General features: G+C 42.5%; 1 protein-coding gene across 4 annotated transcripts in view; it reads right to left on the bottom strand.

Annotated features, from left to right (window-relative positions):
- KIT (KIT proto-oncogene, receptor tyrosine kinase) overlaps positions 1–25181 on the bottom strand; it is a 76673-nt gene that overhangs the window by 30260 nt on the left and 21232 nt on the right. For 2 of the 4 annotated variants that reach the window (XR_014515821.1, XM_083459836.1), the window contains exons 2-6: positions 15516–15764; positions 9640–9918; positions 8998–9134; positions 5086–5245; positions 1394–1583 (exon numbers count right to left, since the gene is read on the bottom strand). Coding sequence is in view for 2 of the 4 variants with exons in the window: in XM_083459836.1 (XP_083315962.1) it covers positions 1394–1583; positions 5086–5245; positions 8998–9134; positions 9640–9918; positions 15516–15764 (1015 nt within the window). In the remaining 2 variants the exon portion in view is untranslated. The remainder of the gene's footprint in view (positions 1–1393; positions 1584–5085; positions 5246–8997; positions 9135–9639; positions 9919–15515; positions 15765–25181) is intronic. The other 2 variants (XR_014515822.1, XM_083459837.1) reach the window with 1 other exon arrangement.

Here is a 25181-nt window from a genome sequence, read left to right as displayed (position 1 = left end):
CAAGAGGCTCCGTGGTTTAGACCACAGTGCCACTCGTGTCCCTTCAAACATGTAGCATCACACTGTAAGCACTCTTTGGATCCAAGGTGGGACAGAAACGCATCTAGTAACACCCACCAGCTCAACAGCAAAGCTAGGCACGGCTGTGTTGGATTTATTTGCTATTTGTTACTATTTGCTTTAGAAACCTTGCCCTCTAATTGATTGATTGAATTAAATTTATATCCCAAAGCAGGCCAGGGCAGCATTTTCACCATCATTTCAAGCTTTTCCTGAGGTTCATGTAGGCTTGTACCCATCAACCTGGCTATGGCAAATCACTTATTTTCTCTCTCAGCTCTGGTAGGTACACCTTATGCCTGATGGGAATTATCAAAGCAGAAGGCTGTGTCTCCCCAACTCTGGAAGAGAGTTGATACTTGGAATCTTCAGGGTATAATGGCAGTATGACAGCTCACTTACTTTGTCCAGCATCAGAGGTTGGCACAGCTGCTAACTGTCCAAGCCGTGAGGACCCACCACTAACCCCAAAGGCCATCTGCAGCAATCCAGGCCCTGCAGTTGTCTCAAGGCAAGGCAAGGCAAGGGAAACACACCAGCCACTGAGCACCAGACCCTAAGTGGTTGTGGCTGGGACCGTTTTAAACCAACTCCACACACACATTGCCTCCGTGGTCCTGATGTGACATTGGTCCAGAGAAAAGCTATGTTGGGGCCCCAGAAGCATGGTGGAAGGATAGATGTGGCGGCAGCAACAGCACGATGACCTGACTGGCTTTTCTGCTGCCGCAGCTGCTGCCTACCATAGGTAGGCAACCTAAGGCCAGGGGGCCAGATCCGGCCCAATCGCCTTCTAAATCTGGCCCACGGACGGTCTGGGAATCAGCGTGTTTTTACATGAGTAGAATGTGTCCTTTTAGTTAAAATGCATCTCTGGATTATTTGTAGGGCCTGCCTGGTGTTTTTACATGAGTAGAATGTGTGCTTTTATTAAAATGCATCTCTGGGTTATTTGTGGGGCATAGGAATTTGTTCATATTTTTTTTCCAAAATATAGTCCGGCCCCCCACAAGGTCTGAGGGACAATGGACCGGCCCCCTGCTGAAAAAGTTTGCTGACCCCTGGTTAAGACCAATGGAGGAAGAGGGTCCAGCAAGCTAAGGAATCAGTAGAAGTCCAGCAAACAAGCCTAGGCACTGGGTTTGATCATTAGGTTTAGTGGTCATTGGTCAGTAAGCTAAGTAGGAAATCCCCCAAACATACCTTCCTGTACATCATATCAAAAGGCGGCTGGGAATTGTCAGAATGATTTAGGGTGCTCTTCCCTCCCCAGAAAAGGGGTAGATCCCAGCAGCTTTGTCAAAGCATGCTTCTCTGCAATGTATTGCATTACCTGTTTTTGTCTATGTTTGTGACCCGCACATAATGATCGGATGAATTTTGCAAGGTTTCATTCATGTACATCCATACTTCTTCTTCTGGCTTTGGATATGCCTCATACGACACGATTAAATCCAGGTTTTCTCCATCATTTACATTTACTGTTGTGTTTGCCGAAGTTGATAAATTGACATATCCTTTACCTGGTGGTTGTCATACGGAAAGATAAAAGTAATAATAATTATCTGGGTTTCTTTAAAACCGCGTATAATTAAACCAAGGTCAGCAGAGAATAAGGAAACTTTACTGACAAGTATGGTAGAAATTGCAACCTGTGGAAAAGCAGGTCTTATCAGCTAAATGCAAGACTGAGCGTCAATGACATTTTACTGAGTGAGGTGAACAATAACTCTATGCTTCACAAAGGGATCCTGAACTTCTGTACAGGCATTTTGCATGACAGGCCTAGATGTAGCCACTGAGTGGGACGAGAATGTCCACGGGACGTTATTTATTTACTTCTGCATTTCTTGGATTTAATTTATATCCTACCCCTTGAAAAATATACAAGACCTCAAGGCAGCCCACAGCACAAAATGTCATAAGAATACAACCAACGTAAATATAAAAAAGTAAACAATAAACACATCTACAACACCAACATGAGTCATCAGTAAAATGAGCTGTGCAATAGTACAAATAAACAGAAAGCTTCTTGAAAGTTATCTTGTTTTGCCATTAATGTTGCTTTATATGTCAAACTTTAATTGTACATTTATATTTTATTTTTCCATATATTTATATGTTTAGAATATTTTATTTTCCTGTTTATTCCACTGCTTTAAATATGGAACTTTACTGTACTCAGTATCTGAGATTCATTCGTCATGTTTTATGCTGATATTTTGTAATATTCTATTTGATTTTTTGATCTGCTTTGATTTTTTTTTCCTTCAGAAAATGTAAAGCGGGGTATAAATGCTTTAAATAAAAGCACTTATAAAGTCAGAACCAGCAACATGCATTGTATCCAGCAATCAATAAATCTCTTTTTGCCCAGGTGTGCCGTGTTCCCATCCTATTTCTGGGACAGTGATAATGAATTCGGTCCAGTGGAATATCCACAGAATCAAGAGATGCTGCAATATAACAGCTAGGTTTTATTCATTTCGTGTGTGAAATTAAAAGGTCTACGAAGCAGAGTGGTGGTGGTGGAGGAGGGGGGGTACCCACCCTTTTCGCCAATTACGGATAAAGACATGTTCAGAATACTCCTGCTAATTACAGTACATGAATATGCTCCTAATCAGTTTAGCACTTATGGTAATTTTAATATTTAAAAAGTACTACATGTCACTGCAATCCCACACTCTGGGCTGCTTTTCAGGAAAGTATGTTAATAAACAGGGCAATGTAAGCACCTTTGGTGGCTGGTTGGCAGAACTCATCTAGAGTTCATGAGACACAATGGATCAGGCTTTTTAGTGGGCTTTGGAAATCAAACCTTTCATGCTAAAATGTACTTTTTGGGCACACTCCAGCACACTTTGGGGAGCAGCTTCTCTCTCATATGGTCAATTACCAGATGAGAACTTGTTTCCTGCATTTTCCATTTGCAGAGTAAAAAAACCTGCTAATGTATAGAAATTGGATCATCTCCGCTGCAGTGCCCATTTTACCAGGTTAGCCTTTCAAAAATTGCTACCAAGTCCTGCCACTGTATACTCTTTGCAAAAACCCTTTCAGACAAAAAGTCACACTGAGTTCAATGGGACGTACTCTCAGGTAAGCGTGTACAGAATTTCAGCCTAAGTACGTAATATGCAAAGGCCGGTACGTAACTATTTTATTGTGTGTTGCCTTTGGTGAAGAGATTTATAAATGGAATCAATCAATCAATCAATCAATCAATCCCCCATTCTGTAATATTACTCAGTGAACTTTACATAAAGATGCAACATGGTTACAATTCTATACTCTGACATAGTAGCGTAGTTCATGTATAAGGTGAAAAAACCTTGGTTATAGCTTGCTTCCTGGAGCAAGACAAACCATGAACCCAGGTTTAGACATAATGCTAAGCCAAACCAAGAGTTTGTCCTGGGTACCGTATCAGCAGCAAGACCATGGGAGCGGTGCTGCATCCATGATATCTGGTTCAGGAACCCCAATGTTCTCTCAATCAAACCAAGTCATGTTTTGACTTAAGTGTTATGTGTGAATCAGGTCGGTATACTACAGGAGAGCCTATCACAGTGTGCAATTCAAAAAAATGGTTTACACAAAGCTACTTGATCATCTATGGCAAATGAAGCTTTGTGAGAGTAGGAATGCATTACTGGATCACAGCCATATACCTTTGCAGTGCCAAACCCATTTACAGCACAGAGAGGGAGTAAGGCCATAGATTTTTTTTACATGTCGACTGAGGACTGACTGACACACTGGCCGAGGTTGACTAACCAAGAGATAAAGTAAAGGTCAGGGAAAAGATGGATGAAAAGATAATGGATGAAATCCACAATTTCCAGAAACAATCCCTCTGGCTTCAAGGAGATGTGGAAAAATTAGAATACCTGGTTTGTGGATTGCAGGCTGCTGTAGCACGTAACGCCAAAAGTAGCTATGCTATCTTACTGGTAGGTGGGTCACTGTTGCCTACTGGGAAAGAGAGAAGTGAAGTGGTGGGAAAGCTGGTGTGGTGCGCATGAACTGGCAGGAGCACGAAATTGGTTCCACTGGTGCATTTTCACTGCACCAACCTCCCTGTCCACTCCCGGTGAGCAACAGGGACCCATCTGCTGGCAAGCAAGCATAGCAGCTCTGCCCCAACTGTTGAGTCACTTCCGTGTAATGCTTCTTCTTAAACTGCATAGGCAGGCATGGGGCCCAAAACTACTGAAGCTAGACTACCTTACTTAAAAATAGCATAGAGGCTATGACTTAGGAGAAATCAGACTGTACAATGACTGAGGGTTCTGCATTCCTACAGTACACATGCATAATATGCTTGTGAATGTCCCAGTTCTTAATTAGGGCACCACTAAGGGTCTGTGTGGCTAATTTCTCCTTTGAAAGCAGCAGTACTCTTGCTGAAGGACAGAAACAATTCCTACACTCACATGTTGTGTCTTAGGCCCAGTTCACACTTTGCATCTTGCAGAACAGGTGCACCTCTGTAAGACATTCTTATGAGGTCAGGGAACCAGGTTGCAATGGCAAGATAAACAAGAACAGCTCACACAAGTCTACAGTCCCACAATGAAGGGGTGTGCATGCATGGATGTATGCATGTGAGTCATGCAAGGTCAACGGAGTGGGCCTTTCCTATGGATTAGCATCCTTCTGACAGGAAGGTGCTGATCCTGTGAGAAGGGTCTATACGATCAACCCTGTCATCACATTTATTTGTATTGTGCCAGCTGGGTGTACACACAAAGGACATCCTAGTGGCTTCTTAAAGGGGTGGTAACCACATAGGGAAACCCAAGGGTGCTCTCTTTTGTTGACCAGGAGCAGGACTTTCTGCTTCTACATGCTAGTGCACCTGTTTTCACACTGTAATGTACACACATTGCAAAACTTGCTATTTGATTTTTGGCATAACATAATATAGTATTATATATATTTCCAACCATCTCAGCCTGTATGTTATATTCTCCCCATGGCACAGACATCTTATGTATCTGCAGTATTACTATTTACCTAGTACTTTCAAGGTTATAGTGGAATTGATTGTTCCAAAAGTGTTTCTTCCTTGGCACACAAATGCTCCAGAATCATTAACTCCCACTGAACTGATGTTCAGCTTTAATTTCTTTTCATATCCATAAGCGCCCGTATTCCTGCTTCTCCCTGTAACAGTCTGTCGGCAAGGGGGAGAGAAAAAAATTAACATCCAAGATACAGTGTATACAGCATCTTTCCTAGATAAATTAAAAATAGATGTAATTATAACTTTGCCATATTAATATTCATAACTTAAAACCAGAATAATAAGCCATCATGACAAACCTGTCACTGGAACCTCTCCATACAAAACAACTACGTTCTCAGAGCTCTCTTTAAAAAAAGCTGAACTCACTTCCCCCACCCCCCCTTTTTTCCCCCTTTTCTTATTTCCTTTCTTCAGATCCACTCCTACATTCTTGGTAGTCTGCCTTCTAATTAGGAGACTCTGTAGACTCTTCCCAGTCTTACCTCAGCAGCAAGAAAAGCATTACAAAAGCTTGTCTTTTTCCAATGTTGCTTCAATACACTAGGGGAACATGGGTCATGCGGTAGGGGCGGAGCCTACAACACCGCTCTTTCTCAGCACTGAGATGACATAGCCCCAGTTCCCAGAAACACTGCTTTGGTAAGTTGCCGTATCAGTGTTTCCTCCCATGTGGTCCAGAGACATTGCAGTGGCTCTTTCATCACCACTGAGGTAGCACTGGAGGGATTTCAGTCTTGGCCTGGCAAAATTCCACATCAGGGAAACCTGGATCTCCAACAATTGAAAATTTTGGTCATGTAATTCTGGTCCACCAGCCACTGGTTGGCAGTAACTAGGGTTAGAATTAGGCACCAATGAACTGCTTGATTAACCGTCACCGTAGCAGCAGAGAATGCATGTTCTGGCCAAGGGAGGGAGCATCCATATTTGAGACCGGCTCCTGGTTTCCTAACCACATTTAGCAGGAAATCCATGTTACCAGCCCACAGCTAAATGCCAATACTCTTTCATCTCTCATTCCAAATTTAGCAGACTGACTCCTCTAACACTATTTCTTAAAAATAGGGCTGAAAGTATCAGCCCTTCCCCAATATTTCAGTAGCTTTTAATTCATGCAAATGTGGGGCGGGGAAATAGAACGAACAAACAAAACTAAAGAGTATGAATCTGAGTACATACGAAAACAAGCTTTTGTATGAAAAATTTATAATGCTCTTGGAACTGTCCCAGATCTCCCATCTGCAGGTCCCATATTTGACCGCATGCTGCTGAGGCTCAGTTCACCCTTGGAGTGGGTGAGTTGCGATTTGCCAACAGATAAGCACTTAAGAGTCAGCAGCTCTGCTGAGAATGGGCTCCAGGGACAGATTACCCAGGACGTATCTCCCCCCCCCCCCCCGAGGCTGTGCGATTTATCTAGCATTACAGTGCTGCCCTAGTCCTTTTCTGGGTACACATGAATCACTGATTATATATTCTAATCACTGCCATTAACAGTTGACAATTAACCGTGGGATTGTACTCAGCAAGGTTAGACGTGACCTTCTAAGAAGTTTTCCATGCATGCTTAAATTACAAGATATGCCACGACCAGTGATTCAGAGCAGAGTGGGTGTTACCCAAAATAAAATAAAAATGAATTCCACATAGGTAAAGGGCCTAGCAGCACTGGGACCAAATCCCTTGGATGACTCTTCCTGGCCTGCTTGTTTTACTGTCTCTGGCCTACTTGTTGCTCATCGACTTCTTACTCATGATGACCAAGCTCAAATTGGAATTGGGCTCAGTTAACAAAGCAATATCCCCTTAAAAATCAGAAAACAGGTCAGTAATTTTTAAGCCCCAAAGAGCTTTTTTCGACCTTCATTAGACACACTCAACAATTGTTATCAGGAGCATTATGGGGTTGGAATTCCTGCTATGAATCCCCATTAGCCTCAATCCCACCATATATTCTTAGCTGGCCGCTGCTGGAGCTATAGGTAGCTCTATTGTCCCCTGGCATTTGGGTCTTTGTTACACAGGCCAACTCTTCTACTATGAAGGAAGAATTGTTGCTGTTGTTTTTTACAACATTACAGTCATACCTCGGGTGGAAGTTGCTGCAGGTTGAACGCTTTCGGGTTGCGTTCCTCGGCGACCCGGAAGTAACAGAACGCATTACTTCCGGGTTTCGCCGCTCCCGCATGAGAAGACGGCCAAAATGACATCACGCACATGCATGGAAGCAGTGAGTCGCAACCTGCGCACGTTGCATTTGCTTCAGGATGCGAATGGGGCTCCGGAACGGATCCCGTTTGTATCCAGAGGTACCACTGTATGTATTTTCATGTTTTTATATTGTAAACCACCCCTGTGGTCTTTAGGTGAAGGGCGGTATGGAAATTTAAAAAATAGAATAGAAATAAACACCACCACAGCCAGGTAACAGTAGCAGCAGGACAAAAGGAACAGCCACAGGCAAGTGAGTCCCAGAGGGGAGTGAATGAATGTGTGTGTGTGTGTGTGTGTGAAGGATTGAGGAGCTCTGGAGGCTGAGATTCGGATTATGAATCAGTGAGATCTGTGATTCCTTGCCAAAGAACTGTGGACTTCAAAAGCATTGTGACTTGACATCCAGGCCTTTCATGCGGTAGTAGTGCTGCTTTAGGCTCCTATGAGAATATGTCTGGCTTTCTCAAATTAAAGCCTGACCTACTTTTCTGCGTTGTTGCTCTTTGGTAAAGTCACGACCACATTCAACAGCAGCCTGCAGTCTTTGCTTGACTTCAAAAAGTTCTTGGCTGGGAACCTCTATGCATTTGAACTTTGCTGGGTTCCACTCGTGGGAATTGGTTCTTGCTCATGAGTAACAGGGCCCTGATAGGTGATAACTACTGGATCAGCTTCTCACCTATGCCAGCAATTCGCAGAAGCACTACCAGCCTCAAGAAGCTGCAGCAACCTGTGAATATGAGTTTGGAGCTTTCTCAACCACTGCCTCGATTCCTAAAGCCATTGTGCTTCCTCTCCCTGAACTCTCATTCCTCCTTGCCTTACTGACTGGCTACATGATTCAGACCTGCCCTTGACGCCTGCTTCCTAGGCAGCCGCTGAATAGTTTCCCCTCTATAAAATGGTTCCTGGGATGCTAACTAGCATACAAATGCATTTAAGAAGTTCCCAATGCAATAATTTCAAAAAGCAAAGGAGCTTCAGAGTCTAGCCTGCTTTACCTTAACAAAAGTATGTTTGTGTTAGGTTCCTTTCATGTATTAACATGTAACATGTATTTACCCCTTGAAAATGGAAGCCTCTGTGAGGCCTGGCAAGGTGTGTTTTTTTAAGCAGTTCTGCACTTGTGACTTCAAATGCACTCAGAGACATGGGCTTATATCAAAACTGGGTCTTTTGTCTAGATAATAATAAAACAAAAAGAATGAATGACAGCAGGGTTGAAAATATGGAAACGCAAGGATGGCCAGAAGGCACAAAACAAAGCAAGAAGTATTAAAGCAGGGAGGAAGAAGGATAAAGGAAGAATGAAATCTGAAGTTGCAAGAGGGCCCATGGTACCTACTGGGAGAGAATGAATCCTAAGAAGCAGATGAGAATTTTTGTGAGTAGCGTCCGGTAGCTGCTGTCAGTCAGAAGGAAAGAGACAGATCATGCAATTCCACGTAGGTTGTTGTCATGCTATGTGTGGCAGAAAGGGTAAAAATCCACTGAAAGGCTAGGAATCCACTGAGGTATCTTATTTGAGACTTGTCAAGGCTACTGCTCTGGGTAACGACACTTCTCAGGAATACTGTTTTGTCATAACTAATGAAGAACGCACCCCCAATGCGATCCTGTGGTGTGTTTTTAAGATTGTTCTTTCAAGTACATTAGTTAAGACTGATGGGGTATAATGAACTCACCGCGCTGCCTTGAAAAATCCAATTAGCTTGCAGAGTGCTATCTACATCCTTGATTGTGCATGTAACTTCAAATTCTTCACCTTCTTTGAGAAGTTGGTTGGTTTTGGATAAGGAGATGGCTGGAAGGGATTTGTGAACTGGAAAACAATTTAGATGTGCATTGTTTTTCATTACATGCAGTGCCTCCAAGAGAGAGGAGGGGGAAAAAATCAAAAGTTATTAACCTCCTAATAAAATATTAGACCTCCTAGAGGTATTTTAAATTTCTGTAATGTATTTGAATTGTTCTTTCATGCCAAGTACATCTCTTAGTTAAAGTATGAAAACATTTATAGGCACTATATAGCATGCACAGATAAGCACACATAATATTTAATCCTGCAAAGACTGAAGAATAATCAGGAAACTCATTCCATGACTATTTTATAAGGTTACAACCCAAAAGCCTTTCCATCCACTGATGGAAGGTGAGTGTACCACCTGAAAGAAATAATTATCTAATTATTTTACCCTTGTTAACATGCAATCTTATATAAAGGTATACCAACTATAATGGCTGCCTGAGCTGCAGGAAGAAGTCTGTACACAATAATAGCAGTCATCAATATGGTTTTACTAGATATTCCAGTAAAGAGGAATTACCTGCCCTCACAACTAGTGTGATAAATTCTGACACCTTCTCCTCTCCATTTTGATACGCCACACACTGGTAACAACCAGAAAATGATCTCTGTACATTTTTTATGGTAATTCCTTTCTGAAGATCAGGAACTAACTCCATATTCCCAGGCAGAGGTTTCCCGTGACACCTTTTCAAAGTGAAACTTGAAATGTCTGGATCTGTCACTGGACACTGAATGAGAGCATCACTATCTTCCATCGCGTATGTGACAGGCTCATGAAAGAACAGGACCGCTGGATCTGAAATGAAAACAAAAACATTTTTCCTGAAGACAATATATTAAATAATGATGATGATAACAACAACAACTACTACCATCATTCTTCTTCTTCTTCTTTTATAATTTATATGCCCCCATCTGACTGGGTTGCCCCAGCCACTCTGGGCGGCTCCTAACAAAATACTGAAAACAAAGTAAAACACAAATCTTCACACAAGTATGTCCCACCATCCAACAATTTATGCTGTTTCTGATTTTATTGTTTGGTTTTATTTATTTTTTAATTGTTGTAAACTGCTGTGATATACTTTGATACACTGCCGTATATAAATATTTCTGTAAATAAATATACCTCTTAATATCGAGTTTCCCATAACATTAAAATTAACCATAACATCGGAAAAGTTTGTTTAAAATCCCTGCTGGAACTTTAAAAAGTATTCAGATGGTACCTGAAGTGCAGTAGGGAGTGAGCTTGTCTGATCTCAGCAGAAAGGAAGTGTCTACTGTACTCAGTGACTAATGTTGGATACCACTCTGATCAAATTTGGAGCCAACCTTTTTGAGTAAGGCATCTTTTCTGCTTGTTGTGCACCTTGATTTAGGCTAAGAGGATTCAGTTTCAAGCCAACAATAGCCTGCCAGGTGCCAACGGGAATTTCACACGCAGCGCATAAAAGCAATAGCCACCCAGTGTTGTTTGCTCCCATCATCTGATAAACAGGAGGTATATGTATTTCACCCAGACATTGAGAACTGATGAATATACTGAGTGAATAGTCTTGTGCTAGGGTTGGATTCTATTGTCTTGTGGTCCCCTGTAATTCTACTTGTTTGTGAAAGTGTGGACTTAGCCCTTTTACAAGCAGAGCTACAGACTCAGGCAGTCACAGAGTCTGAATTTTTTTTGAACTATTGAAATGTCATTTTTCTGAAATTTAGGCAATTAAAGAATTCTGTAATAAAGAACCCTTATCCATTTTTAATCATCATTATGATGCTTTCTTGCATAATTGAAAAACAAGAAAAAACTCCTCTGGGACTTATTTTTGCTGGGACTGTCCCCAAAACTTTATAAATTCACCTCCAAGTGTACTTCAGACATTTATGACTTGAAAATAACAGAATGAAAATTATGAGGATATTAACTAATGGGTTGTCAGCTGAGTGGGTTCTGAGCCTCAATGAACATTTCTCCTGATTAGCCTTTCCCAACCTTGGGTCCCCAAATGTTGTTGGACAACAACACCCATCATCCCTGACCACTGGCCCCAGTAAAAGTGGGATCTTTTACTACCTACTTCATCCTTTCCTCTTTACTCTTGTAAACATCTCATAGGTATCTGATTGCTCTGTCTGTCTTAGATCTTGATGTCATTGGCTAATCAGTGCTCTGTTACAGTGGGCCTCTTACTGTCACATGTGGTACCCACACATCAGAAGCTGACTCTAATTGGCTCAATTTGTCCTAATGTATTCAAAGGCCTGCTAACTTTAAGACCAGACAGATTTGGGGGAAATGAGAAAAATCTCCCAAAAGCATCCAGAAAGAACTTCCGCAAAATTAAAGTCTTATAACACTGTGATTACGACGAGGGATTTTGAATTAAGTCTATAGATAGATTGGGTTTTTAGCCAGAAACAGACTTAGTTGTTGCTCACTATTGGCAAACTGTGAGGCCAAAGGAAATACTAAAATTGTCTCCTTCTGGAAACTGGTAAGGTATTTTTAAGTTTCCAGGAGAACAGAGCAAATTAAATGAATGGAATTACTTTAGCTATGCTTTCCAGCTCATCCTACTGTGTGTTAGCAAGCCCTAATGGGGGAAATAAGATCACAGAATGTCAGAATTCCTTTCATAGTACAATTTCCTTTTGTTTATTTAGATTTCAGTATGAAAGGGAGCCCACACAGTAAAATTCACACTTCAGTACATTACCATGAATAGCTTTTTCCATCTCATTCACAAACAGAAATTCCTACGGAAAGTGTTAGGAGATTCCTCCATAACCTTAATAGAAATTATTTTAACTGGTAGCAAAGGCTTATTTCATCTACTGCAATCCTCAAAACACCGTAACAGACATACTCCTCCCCTCCCACCACAATCCACAGGCTTGAGTCCACTCTGATTGGCACACAGCGCTTGCATGAGCAGGGTTCATTATTCCCATCAAAGGCTTTATGATGCATCTATATCCGTGTGCAGAACTGCCCCCTCCAGAAAACAGGGAAGCCACCTAATGCAGGAAGCATTCTGTGCTCATTTGGGAGTACTTTTTGAGGTAAAACGCTGAGAAAAGTTTGATTCTATGTTACTAATGTGGGGTGGCTATTGATTTCCTATCTGTGGATGGAACCTGCATCACACTGGTAGCATCTGCAAGATGAAAACACATGGGACATATCAATGAGATGTAGCACCAACAGAAGAATTTCCCATATGGTCTGTCCCAGCGATGCAGCAGCCATTCTACACTTACCACCTTGCTGAAGCTAAGCAGGTCTTAGTCTGGTCAGAGCTTGGATGAGAGACTTAATGGGAACCAAAGGCCAATTTGGATTCCACAATGGAATAAATATGGGATATAAATGTAATAAAATAGGACAGACACGCCATACTCCCTGACTACCACCAAATAACAAACAGAACATTTTGCAAAGAAAATAAACTCTCAGTGACAGATGGGCAGCAAAGATACATTTTCTTTCTGCACAACTTCACAGAGCAGAAGAAATCAACAAATTGAAGGCCAAAAGTAATTCAAAGACATCAACCAAGCACCACAGAAAAAGTTTTGCAGACAGTGGTGGGAATGGTACCAGAAATGCACTACTAAAAATGCTTCTTGGTTCACACGTATTTCTGTTCATCACTTCCTGTCTTACATATCGTATTTTTTGCACCCTAACACTCACTTTTTTCCTCCTAAAAAGCAAGGGGAAATGTCTGTGCGTGTTATGGAGGGAATGCCTACGGGTAGCATGCCTACAGAGTTTCCTCCTCTAAAAACTATGTGCGTGTTGTGGTCGGGTGCGTGTTATAGAGCGAAAAATACGGTATATGAATGTAGTATCATAGTTCTAATACCACTAATCAGATGTTTCAAACCATCTCACATCACGGAAGCAAAGTTTTCCCATGAAGTAAGTTCACACATTCAACTGCCCTTCAGGATTATTGGAAAATCAATTAATGAAAAATTTAGTGATCTGTACACATGTGTGAACCAGTCCTTAAGTGTTACCAGCAGCAGATTATAAAAATTTAGGGAAAACATGCACTTTTGGCGGTGCTTCCATAAATCCCTTTAGTAAGATAAAGGACCACAGAACAGCTGCCCACAACTCATTAGAAACTCATACTTCAGATCCCCTTATTTCATGATATTCTGAATATGTTTGGGCTTTACATGGGCATCTTTCCAATCTGCTCAAGTAAAAAGCCCCAGCCTGAACATCAACAACAGGAACAATTGTGTCTCAAAGGGATCTTTCTGGAGCCTTCTGGCCCAGAACAAATCCCCAAACCAATGTTTCAAAATAGTGTTACTGGACCTCAAGTTTTACTGGAAGTTCAGTCCTGCTTCCAGTTTCAGCTCTGGGGCAACAGCCTTGGGCTACTCAATAGTAATGGAAAGGAAAGTGCTCAGATGTGCCTCTGATGACTACCATGCAGTATATACTGAGTTTTATCCTTCAAAACAAGTTTCAGCATTGATCCTTAGTTTAAACCCTATAAATACCGAGGTCAAAACTATTGGGCAGGGTTCAGCAGTTTCCACCTGGAAACTTGTTCAGATGTACATCTTCAACACTTGATGGCTACAACCTTACTAGATCATACGCATTGGTGAATCAACCATTGCAGTATTTCACTGCCGATATGAACTCCAGTACCTTTTGGCGTTACCGCCATTGGAATGTTTGTCAATGGAGTCAGCTCCTTTTGACATCTAGTCAACAAAATATACAGAAATCCCTAAAGTGGCTCACTTAAGGAAATCAGCAGAGCAGATACTTCTCCATAGACACTATGGGGTTTCTCATCAAATGACAGTGAGAAAAAACTGTGCCTGATTATCCTGAAAGAGAGGAGACACAGCAGAAATAGTGCTGTTATGTAGCCACATGATCAGGAATGATGCATGGAAAGGAGAGATGCAAAGGACTCTGGTCCCCAACTGCAGGATCCAATAATTTACTTGTGGTAGGTGATACTGCAAGTAAATTCACTGATCCTACAGCTCAGGGATGGCTAAGCTGTGGCCCTCCAGATGTTGCTAGACAATGATAGCCACCATCCCTTATTATTAGCCATGCTGACTTGAGGCTGTTGGAAGCTGCAGTTCAGAAACATCCTGAGGACCACAGCTTGGCCTCTAGGTGGATCTTCACTGTCCAGTCCTGATACAGGTGACTACATCTACTCTTCTTTTCCACAACTATGTACCTATGAATATATGTACCTACCTAAACCGTACAATCCAATTTTGAGGCCCAGATGTCAGCATTTGCGCTGAATGAAGAGAGTTGGATAACTACCAGAGAGAAGGCTTTTTTGGTGGTGGCACCCTCGTTGTGGAACAGCCTTCTCAGGGCCAGTCACTATCTTTCAGACAGCAGGTGAAGACTTTTTGATTCACCTCATGTTGTCTGTTCCTCTCTGTTTTTAAATCTGTGTTTTAACTTAGCAGGTGGGGTGAGTTTTTGCTTTGCTGTGAAACTTTTGATTTTCTTGACCTATTTTGCATTTTCATTGTTTCATTACTTATTTACTGTCGGTCATCAAGAGAACTTTATGTTATAGGGCAGCATACAAATGTCATAAGCAAACAAGCATAAACGAAACTGTGGAGCAGGATGGAACGAAAACTGATCTAACTGCTCCCAACCGGTATCTGAGCTCACGTTTTCCCTGCTGGCATAGATCCAGCCACCCACCCTGTTGCCAGGAAGAATAACAATTCAAATTGTCTATCTACTGAGCATGTCTATTTGCAGGCCTCAAGAGCAAAAAGTCTGTGTTTTTTAATGTAAAAATGTGGGAGGATTATTTTTTTGTGTGTGTGGAGGGGAGGAATGCCCAAGTTTCATAGGAAGGGGAAGCCTGTGATAGGCAGATGCCCTGAATTAGTATACATGCACACAATCCCAAGCACATTTGCTCGGAAATCCCACCATGTTCAATGGGACATGCTTCCTAAAAATCGTGTTTAGGATTGCAGCCTAAAAGGCTCATTTCAATATGCCCTTTGACATGGCCCTAACTTCCCATAAAGACAAACAAAGGTTTTATGCCACATCCATCTCCGGAATGCTTCTTGGGAGCAGTTGTTTGAGGGTAATGTGGTCTTAGATCAAGACTGCTGTGTCCTAGAATAATGGATAGCAAGTAGCCTATACCTATCAGTTCAGTGACAGTTTAACTGGTACACACCTAAGCATTTGTTCAGACAACCTTGTGGTGCAGCAGGTATCTGAAGGGTTCATCCGATACACTGGTTTCTTAGGGTGTGAAAACATCATATCAAAAGCACCAATGTGATCAATATAAATGGAAGCACAAACCAAGTTTTCAGGTAAGGAGGAGGGGGGGAAACAATAATATTTACCTTTAACAAAAACATAAATTGAGTTCTTCGATCTCTCTGTGTTTGTACATGTATATGTTCCTGTGTGGCTTGCTTCTGCTTTACTTATGTGTAACTCCTTCGTTTCTGAAATGAGGGGCTTTCCTGATGGGTCCGAACTCTGAAAATCCCAGGTCACAGAGCCACCATCACTACACAACAGCTTTAACTCTTGTCCACTATTCACAACCAAAGTGGAAAATGCTGGAATAATAGAAGGTCTGGTACCACCTGCCAAAAATAAAATTTAGCGTTTAGTGTTTCGTATATTTCCTTTCATTGGTCTTCAAAAAAGAAAAGAAAAGAAAAGAAAAGAAAAAGAAAGAAAATCATGTTGCACAAGCCTACATCAGTTTGATTTGTAGTTTAACTTCTTTTCAAAACACAATTCAAGTATTACCTCATGGCTGATGACTGAAATTTCTTGACTACTAAACCAGGCTGTTTTTGGTGCTCCCACAACGGCGGCGGGGGGCTCCATGAAGACAGTCCCCGATATATTAAGAGTTGAAAGAAAGTATCTGATTTTGGGGTGGGATTAAATCTTTTCGGACAAGGCAAAAATTTCAGCATCAGTCTTCATTAACAAACAGATGCCCCGAGGCTACATCACAACATAGTACCATTACTCCGGACATTATGCAGAAAAAGGAAAAAGATGGCTGCCATCATGGGCTGCCCATGGGGGCAGCCATTTTCTTTTCCATTCAGTTCCGTAGTAATGATCTTTTTTCATTATGTAGTTATTCCCACTGGGCATCTGTTTACTAATGAAGATGGATGTTGCTCGGCAGAACAATCTTGCCGGAAGTTAAAGCTGCAGAAAAATCTGCTGTTGGTTTCAAAAACTGAAAAGAAACTTATCATCTGCTGCTTCATCTGGACGGTATCCCCCTTGCCACAAAATCATGAGAATCTCTCCCTTACACTGAAATGTTTTAGAAAGTGCCTTCCCACCTTCACTGTGAAGGTGAGGAAGGACTTTTAGTATAGCTTGATTTTTTTCTCCAGCTCCTCCTTCAAGGCCAGGTTCTTAGAAATCCAGAAACATAAACAATAATGAGCTCTAAGAGATATAGTCACATCAGCACCATATATTTAAAGCACATGGCATCCCATAAATAACCCTGGGAACTGTACTTTGCACCTAAGAGTGACAATACTCAGCACCTTTAACAAACTACAATTCCCAGAATTCTTTGGGGGGAAGCAATGTGTTTTAAATGTATGATGTGAATCTGAAGGAAAACTGACTTTTTATTAAGCCTTGCTAGTCTTATGTACAATTAAGAGGACTTATCTAGAAAGACATCCAAATTATTGTTCTTTCATCCATTCTTTTTTTGTTTGAATATGGAAGAGTGGTATGTGTCCCTCAAGGTTTTACCTTTGCATTATGCCTACATGCTAACAAAGGAGGAAGAAATCTAGCTTTCCAGCTTCCTCTTCTGGCATTTGCACAGGAAGAGAACATCTGTAAGATATGCTCTCTAATGCTGTGTGGCTTTTTCCCCTTGCCCTACCCAGAGAGGTCAGCGATTGAACCGGGGACCTTTCGAATTCAAAGCATACGCTCTCCTACTAAGCTACAGCTCTGAATCAAAGGGTGTTAAATTAATTCTGGCCATCTTGGGGAGGTCTAAGTTCAGGTACCTGAGTTCAGCTACGGTGTATGTCTTATCACAGTTAAGCCACACAAACAGTGTATGTTCCCTAGAAGGGGATGCTATGGGAATTCTTTTCTTTTCTTTTCAAGAGATAGTTTAAATCTGACAGCTTATGTATTAGCGTTTGCTTATGATTTGTAGATGCCCACAAAGTTTAAAAAACAAACAAAACCAGTGTAGCCCCATTTGGCTTACAGCGTGCTCATTTGATACCTATGGTAAGAACAATTCAATTAATTAATTATTGAAAAAAAGTTGATTTTTCTCAGCATTAGGGACAATGCCATCGGCTCAGCCTGCAAATGAAGTTTGCATGGATTATAGGGCAGTACCAAATTTATTTAACCGGCAACTTTAGCAGCACTTAGAAGTACAATGGATTAAGAGGGTGTCAGATAAACACTCCAGCTAGTGAGAAATCCAAAGGTAGTTAAATGCAGGTGATAAGGCAGAGAGAGAAGGTCAGATTCTCTACAGAATCTAATCAACCCAATCAATAGAGACCCCTCCCAATCAACACAGATTGGGGGCCAAACTACATGTTACACTTAACGTGTAGCATGATGCTATGTCTCTATTTTTTCCTTAAATCAATTACAGTTGCTTGGGGTGGGAGGGATTGTGTCAAAAATAACAGCATGCAGGGATGGTAAGACTTCTTCCCTCTTCTGTCCTCAACCCAACCCCAACCCCCCCCCCCAAAAATCCTACTGGCACCCCAAGGGGGTGACTTTGGAGGATTTTGGTTAGGGAGTAAAAGAAAAAACCTCCTCTCCCTGTGTGTTTCGGACCCCCTCCCCCCCCAAAAAATCCACCTCCATGGCTGTAATTAAGCATGCAACATATTTTAACCTTAAGTATGGTATATTTAGTAGCACATTGGATAGGACTAGGTTTTAAATTTCTGCTCAGTCGTAAAGTTCATGGAGCCTGTTCATACATTCAATAACACATGTGGAATAGGTCCATTACCACAGCTACAGTGGTGTGTGTGTGTGTGTTATGACCTTGCCACACTGATGCCAGATCCTGGGGAGCGCCTGGTATTGCAATCTCTCCCTAATATTTAGAGAGGCATCCTGCCTTTTCCATGGGCAACTTCAACAACAACTACAGTGGAACCTTGGTTCTGAAACACAATCCGTTCTGGAAGTCCGTTCAACTTCTGAAACATTCGAAAACAAGGCACGGCTTCCGATTGGTGCAGGCGCCCAGGAAACAATAGCTGACAAACCACATTGGACGTTCGGGTTCCGAAAAACGTTCGAAAACCAGAACACTTACTTCCGGGCTTTCGGCATTCGGGAGCCGAAATGTTCGAGAACCAAGGTTCCACTGTACAGTGGTACCCCGCAAGACGAACGCCTCGCGAGACGAAATACTCGCAAAACGAAAGGTTTTTTCGTTTTCGAGTTGCCTCGCAAGACGAATTTCCCTATGGGCTTGCTTCGCAAAACGAAGCTTGCCCCGGGGACAGCGGGTCTTCTCTTTTGAAGCAAGGGGCGGCGGGGAGATCGCTTCTCCCCACCGCCCCTTGCTTCAAAAGAGGTCCGGGGGCAGCGGTAAGCGCTTCCCGCTGCCCCCGGACCTCTTTTGAAGCAAGGGGCTGCGGGGAGATCGCTTCTCCCAGTGCTCCGAAGCGGGGCGGGGGGGCGGGAACACCTGCCCCAGCCGCCGGGCTTCGTAGCGCTGCTGCGAAGCCGGGCAGGGGGGCGGGAACACCTGCCCCAGCCGCCGGGCTTCGTAGCGCTGCTGCGAAGCCGGGCGGGGGGGCGGGAACACCTGCCCCAGCCGCCGGGCTTCGTAGCGCTGCTGCGAAGCCGGGCGGGGGGGCGGGAACACCTGCCCCAGCCGCCGGGCTTCGTAGTGCTGCTGCGAAGCCGGGCGGGGGGGGGGGCGGGAACACCTTCTGAAGGCGGGCGGGGGGCGAAAGTCTTTGTCCCCCCTGCCTGCCTTCCCAGGGGCTTTTAAATCGCCCCGGACAACGGAGAAGTCCTCTGCTGTCCCGGGGCGATTTTAAAATGCCGCCCGCCAGCATTTTAAGATCGCCCGGACAGCGGAGAAGTCCTCCGCTGTCCCAGGGTTTTTTAAAATGCTGGGGGTGGGAAGAAAAGCCCTTGTTCCCCCCCCCCCAGCCTTCAGAAGAGGTCCGGGGACAGACTGTCCCTGGACCTGGTCTGAAGGCGGTTTCCCTAGGAACGCATTAATTGATTTTCAATGCATTCCTATGGGAAACCGTGCATCGCAAGACGAAAAAACCGCAAGACAAAGAGACTTGCGGAACGAATTAATTTCGTCTTGCGAGGCACCACTGTACATGGAAACACTATGAATGCATGAATCAGGATTAGCTGAGCTTGGGCCCATCACTCAACCTAATTCACCTCATGGAGTTACCAAGAGAATATTTTTAAAGTCAGTTTTTAAGGGGGCATTATATATATATATGTGACACAAAAGATGGGAAAGTATGTATCACTCTTATTATTTCTATATTCATTTTAAACTCTTATTCTTTGGAGAAAGTTTAACAGAAGCACATGCACACACTAAAACATTTTGAATCTTCCCCTCCAAAAAAATATGCACATTTGCTTTTATTTCCATGCATGCGTTCCTTTTATTTGCTGCTTTGGCATCCATAGGGAACAATAGCTTTCTTTCACTCTGTGTGGCCGTGTAATTTCCAAGTCATACATTCAAAGGCTTCTGTTTGGCTTACAATGAATCTTCTCTTCCAAGCCACCTCTAACAAGGTACTCTACATACGTCCTCCTGACAAAAATGAATCCAAAGTCACAGGACCGAGAGCAGCATTTGCAGTTCATCATGTGCACGTTTATGATTCCCAAGAAGAGACAGCAACAAAAACCACTTTATGGTATTAAAAGAAACACACAGCGCACATCATGGGAACATAGGAAGCCTCCTTATACTGAGTCAGACCGGTGGTCCATCTACCTCACTAATGTCTACCCTATATGAAAGACAGATGCTCTACCACTGAACTACGGACCTTCAAAATGGCACAAATCACACTTGCATTCATTGGAACACAATGTGTGCCCCACCAAGCTAAACAAAGACATGCAAGTGACCTGACAAGTGTCTGTCAGCTCTCCTGCTTTTGATGTTACAGGCAAACCACTGCACATTCAATGGGTGGCCATTCAACCTGGGGTTGGAAGCAGAAGTAAAAAGCCACTTCGCTTTAATAAACATGCCCCAGATGAATCGCTTTGCTTTCCCCCTTCATCGGCCACCTTGTTTTAGAGGTGGGATGATTATGCCCAGTTTGGTGCCAAAGTTCAAAACAAAGTTCAAAACAGGGTAAAAGCAGTACAGCCCTACCTCAAATATAAGCTTGGCCTAGGACACAGAAGGACCCAAACATTTCTAACCCCCAGCCCAGCAGGACCCATAACACAGAATGCTCCTGTTCCAACAGCCCCCAAAATGCAAAACCAAGTACTGGTCCAATAGAGAAAGATGGCTGCAGAGGTGAAAAGTCCTCCAGATGACACAAGAGAAACAAGCATACCCCACAATATGATGAAGACTAGAAAATGCAGCACAGGACCACCAATAAACATATTGCACATCTGTTATGATATAGACAATATACAACCTTGGCAGAGAAATGGTATCTTCGAATGAAAATGCAGTGCAATTATTACATCATGGCAATATAGTGCAGCGAAGAGGAGTAATAGGGCCGCAGTCCCACATGGGGCTTAAAAACTGTACGGAAACCAGCAGAACTTGAGTGCATATACAGTAAATCCCTGTAGCCATACAGACCACATAGAGGAATCTTCCACTCATGGACCTCCAATACCAAAAAGGAAGAGAACACAATGTGATTGAATGAGAAAAGTAATCGTCACCAGGGCACTCACCACACTAGTTTGCTGATGGCCTCATCACATTGTTCCATGATCTCATGAGCCATTTACTGCCCCAACTGATACTGGTGACATCAGCTCCTTGCCCATGGGAATGTGCATTCTTAGACAACAGGGAGTTAAAGTTAACTATCCTGAAGCATCAGGTGCAGGGCAGGTGGCCAAAACTTTGGGGTCTTGTGGGCTAAATTAGGAGTCATGCTGGGCCAGACTGGGCTTGTGGGTCAGGGCTTCCCCAAAACTGCTGTACAGTTTCTAATCCGGTGACACTTTTTGATTTTGCCTGAGTTCTTTTAAGACTACACAGAACAGGCAAGTAATGCAAAGCCAGTCCTTTTGTTAGGTCTCCTATTAGTCTTCCATCAATCATGAAACCCTAAAGTTGGGTAGCTCAAAATTCAGGGCTGTATCCCACCCACACAAGCAAAGGGAACACAACAGTTCCTCAAAGGCCGCTGGGCTGCTTCATGTGGGAAGGCAAACCACCCCTATAGCCCTGCCCTACAATGCGGAGACCCAGCAAGACCCAGCCTAAGCTTCCCCCAGATTGGGGAGGGGTAGGATACCACAAAAGTACTTCAATTCACTGCTCGCACCAACAATATAAAATAGCATGGAAGCTGCTCAGCTACACGGATGTCTTTCAGCCAAGCTTCTGAGCTCCCTGTGACTCTTCGCTGTCATCCTCTGCTCCACAACTGACACCTGTGGTGCATTTTGCACATGGCTAACCAAGAACAATGTTATCAGAGGTGATTATCACCTGCATTTCTCATTCGAGTCAATGAGGGGCTACAGAAAGTTCAGGTCCCTGTTGTTCCTGCTTGGATTCGCAACACCAGGGGGAAAACAACAATGACCACAATACCTACTCGTTGTTTACAGTGGCACATATGTACCTTCGCAAGGTCTCCCTGCAGAACAAAGCACTTTGTTGCCAAAATTAAACACAACTGACACCATAGCCTAGCAAGGCTTAATAAAAACAGGTCAATCATCCTTCAGTTACAGTTCCTGAGCTAAATATCCCAAAGGTTTTCAGATCAATAGTGGTTTCTTTGGAAAGTCTTAAAACTGGGGGAAGATAGAGAGACAGGATTAACAAGGACTCTGTTGTTTACCAAATGGGTTGTTTGCACCATCTGTGGAGATAATGTGATAATGATAATCTCCTTCTCTCTTTTAACATTAATCCTTTTATCTTTAAAAACTCTGAAAAGCAACAAGCCAAAATGCAAAGGGCCCGAGGAGGATAGCTGGGAGAATCGAGGTTTACCTCAGAAAGTACAATTTTTTTAAAAAAAAACAATTAAGTAAAATAAAATAAAGGTGATGGTTCTTGCAGGAGGCATCGCTTACGGTGGTTGTTGGAAGAGCTGTAACTCAGTGGAAGAGAATCAAATTTGTATGCAGAACGTCCCACATTCAATTCATGGCATCACCAAGAAAGTCCGGAAAGGGTTCCCTGCCTGAAGCCACGGAGAGCCGCTTCTGCCAGTCAGTGACAGGCAATGTGGCGTTAGATGGACCTATGACAGTTTCTAGTGTTCCTATGATGAAAAAAACATTCTCCCAGGGCATGGTGGATGAGATGTGGTCCATGAGGGAATTTTAATGCAGCCACCAAAGCATGGAGGTTGAAGGGGCAGGTCGAAAGAGGGCGAGTATGGCCACGTTGCTACATAAGAGACACAAAGCACCCAGAATAAAAAGGACAGAAGGCAGGTGAATGGGAGAACCGACTCCACCAAATTGCAGCTGAGGTTGTGTGCCAGTGTCTGTGGTGTGAGAGCTGCACATGTGTCTGTGGTTGTAAGAGCTGCGATGGCTTGTTGGAGCCAAGCCAGGATCACTTTTCACTTGCACCAGAAAGTCCTCAGCTGCAGACAGAAAAGACTTAGTGATTTTAATTCAGTGTGCGCATATATATATATAATGTGGTCACAAAAGGCACACAAAACACTCAAATAAATGTCTTTCAATCCTCATGTACTGCATATTCACTTGCACCAGAAAGTCCTCAGCTATAGACAGAGAAGACTTCCATAGTCGTGTTAGCGATTTTAATTCAGTGTGTGTTATATATATATAATGTGGTCACAAAAGGCACACAAAGCACTCAAATGTCTTTCATTCCTCACGTACTGCATATTCGGAGTGTGTGTGTGGGGGGAACCAACCCCATAGCAAACCTGGAGGAATAGAAAAGGTAGAAGAATTGGCAGTTATTTAGCCAAGGGATAGAATAACAAAAATGGATGCCGAATTGGTTCAACAAGCCTTCCCACACCCATGACGTAACTTGAACACTGCGGCCGCTATATTTGGCTGAGGATTCTTCTATCTGCCCCTACTGAGAGGAGCTTATAGTGAAGTGAGAAAATTTAATGTGCTCAACTTTATGCTCATTATAGACAACAACTTGTACTGGACACAACTCAATTAAATGTGGCGTGCGGGAGGTTTGCTTGCGCTTTTAATAGTATTGGTTTAAAACTGCTTTTAGCTGCTTCGTCCGCTGGTTTTATTTTGCGGTTTTTACTGATGTTTAGTGTTGATACTGAATTTACTATTTTTATTATGATTAGTTTGAAAGTCGCCTTGAGGGTATTCGTGTCAAAAACGGATATACGTAAGCAGTAACAGGTAACAGGATGTGAAAGGAAACGCAAAAGTAGATCTATATTTGGCTAGAGCTCATGAACTGGAAGTAAAGATGAAGCTTTGAATCAAAATGTGAGTTAGATTGATTTCAGGGCCGTATTTATTGACTAGACAATCCATGCTAGATCTGCAACAAAAGGTTGCAGTGGAGCCTCACCTTCTGGCAGGAATGTTCCTGTTCTGGGTTCCTTCCAGACAGGATACTTTAAAAAGCTCAAGGAGACCAATGTACCCACATCCACACATATACACCTGTTTTTACCCTCTCCAATTGACCTGAATGAATATGCTAAACTCTCTTTTTCCACCCCAGACAGAGGGGGGAGGGAGGATTTCCCCATTTGTCCCCATCCACCAAAAAAACCTACTTCTGCAAACCTCAGGTTCTCCCAAACTTGCATCTCTCTTGTTTCTCAGAGTCCCCATTTTGCTGACCATCTCTATCTGAGCATTGTGGTGGGTTTTTGCAGCATGACACCCCATGCATTTTGCTCAATCAAAATGTCGCCTACTGAGAACACGTGGAATTTTTTGATTTCATATAAACCTACAAAATTAATGCCACTTTCTGAAATATACTCAGTTTTGTTCCAGATTAATAAAACTGCTAATCAACTAATTGTCCCCCCTCTTAATTTCCTTCCCAACCACTGTACATTTACATATGCAAAATATAAAATAATTAAGTTGCAACAATTAAAACAGATCAAAACTTACACTAATGGAAAATTCATCATTCAAATGTGTTGAGTTATTACTTTTTCATTCACTGTAACCCTTACAGGACAATTTGCTTAATGGTTTTGCATTCCCACTCTAGCCCTCAACTTATCTTTGGAGGCACTTTCTAAAAGTGCATTATCTCTTTACTTTTTTTATTTGAAAGAAGTGTTTATTGTAATGTGCCACAAGGGTGTGAGATGATGTTTTCTAGATTTCTTTAAGAAAGTAGCATCAATAAAAGGAAAGGAAATCTGGAGAGCCCCAAAGCCTTCCTCCCCCATAGCACCATTTGAATCACCAGCCATTTAGAAAACACCAAATTCAACTGAAGTGCAGCTTTCTTGGTTATATGAATGCTAATTATTTCAAGGGCTGGCAGCAATTTAATCAAGATATTGAAGTTTCATTAAAGATATTCCGATAGTCTCCTAGATAAAGCCTTTACAAAAAGGAAAAAAAATAGCAATAACTACATAATTATTCTACTGTTGCTATTTTGTTATCTCTGGGTTTTTCCCTCTGCAATATATCTCATTTTGAGAAAAATGCAACAATGAATAAAACATGCAGATTAAAATAATCTACACAACTAAACTGAGGGTGAAAGAAAGTTAATATTATATCTCAACTCTAGTTGACAGTGGCTGGCCTCAAAAGGGCCTCCTACGTCTTTAATACCTTCAGACATT

Source organism: Podarcis liolepis (assembly GCF_965112155.1).
Source record: "Podarcis liolepis genome assembly, chromosome: 9".
NCBI lineage: Eukaryota > Metazoa > Chordata > Lepidosauria > Squamata > Lacertidae > Podarcis > Podarcis liolepis.
This window is presented reverse-complemented; position numbering and strand designations above follow the sequence as displayed.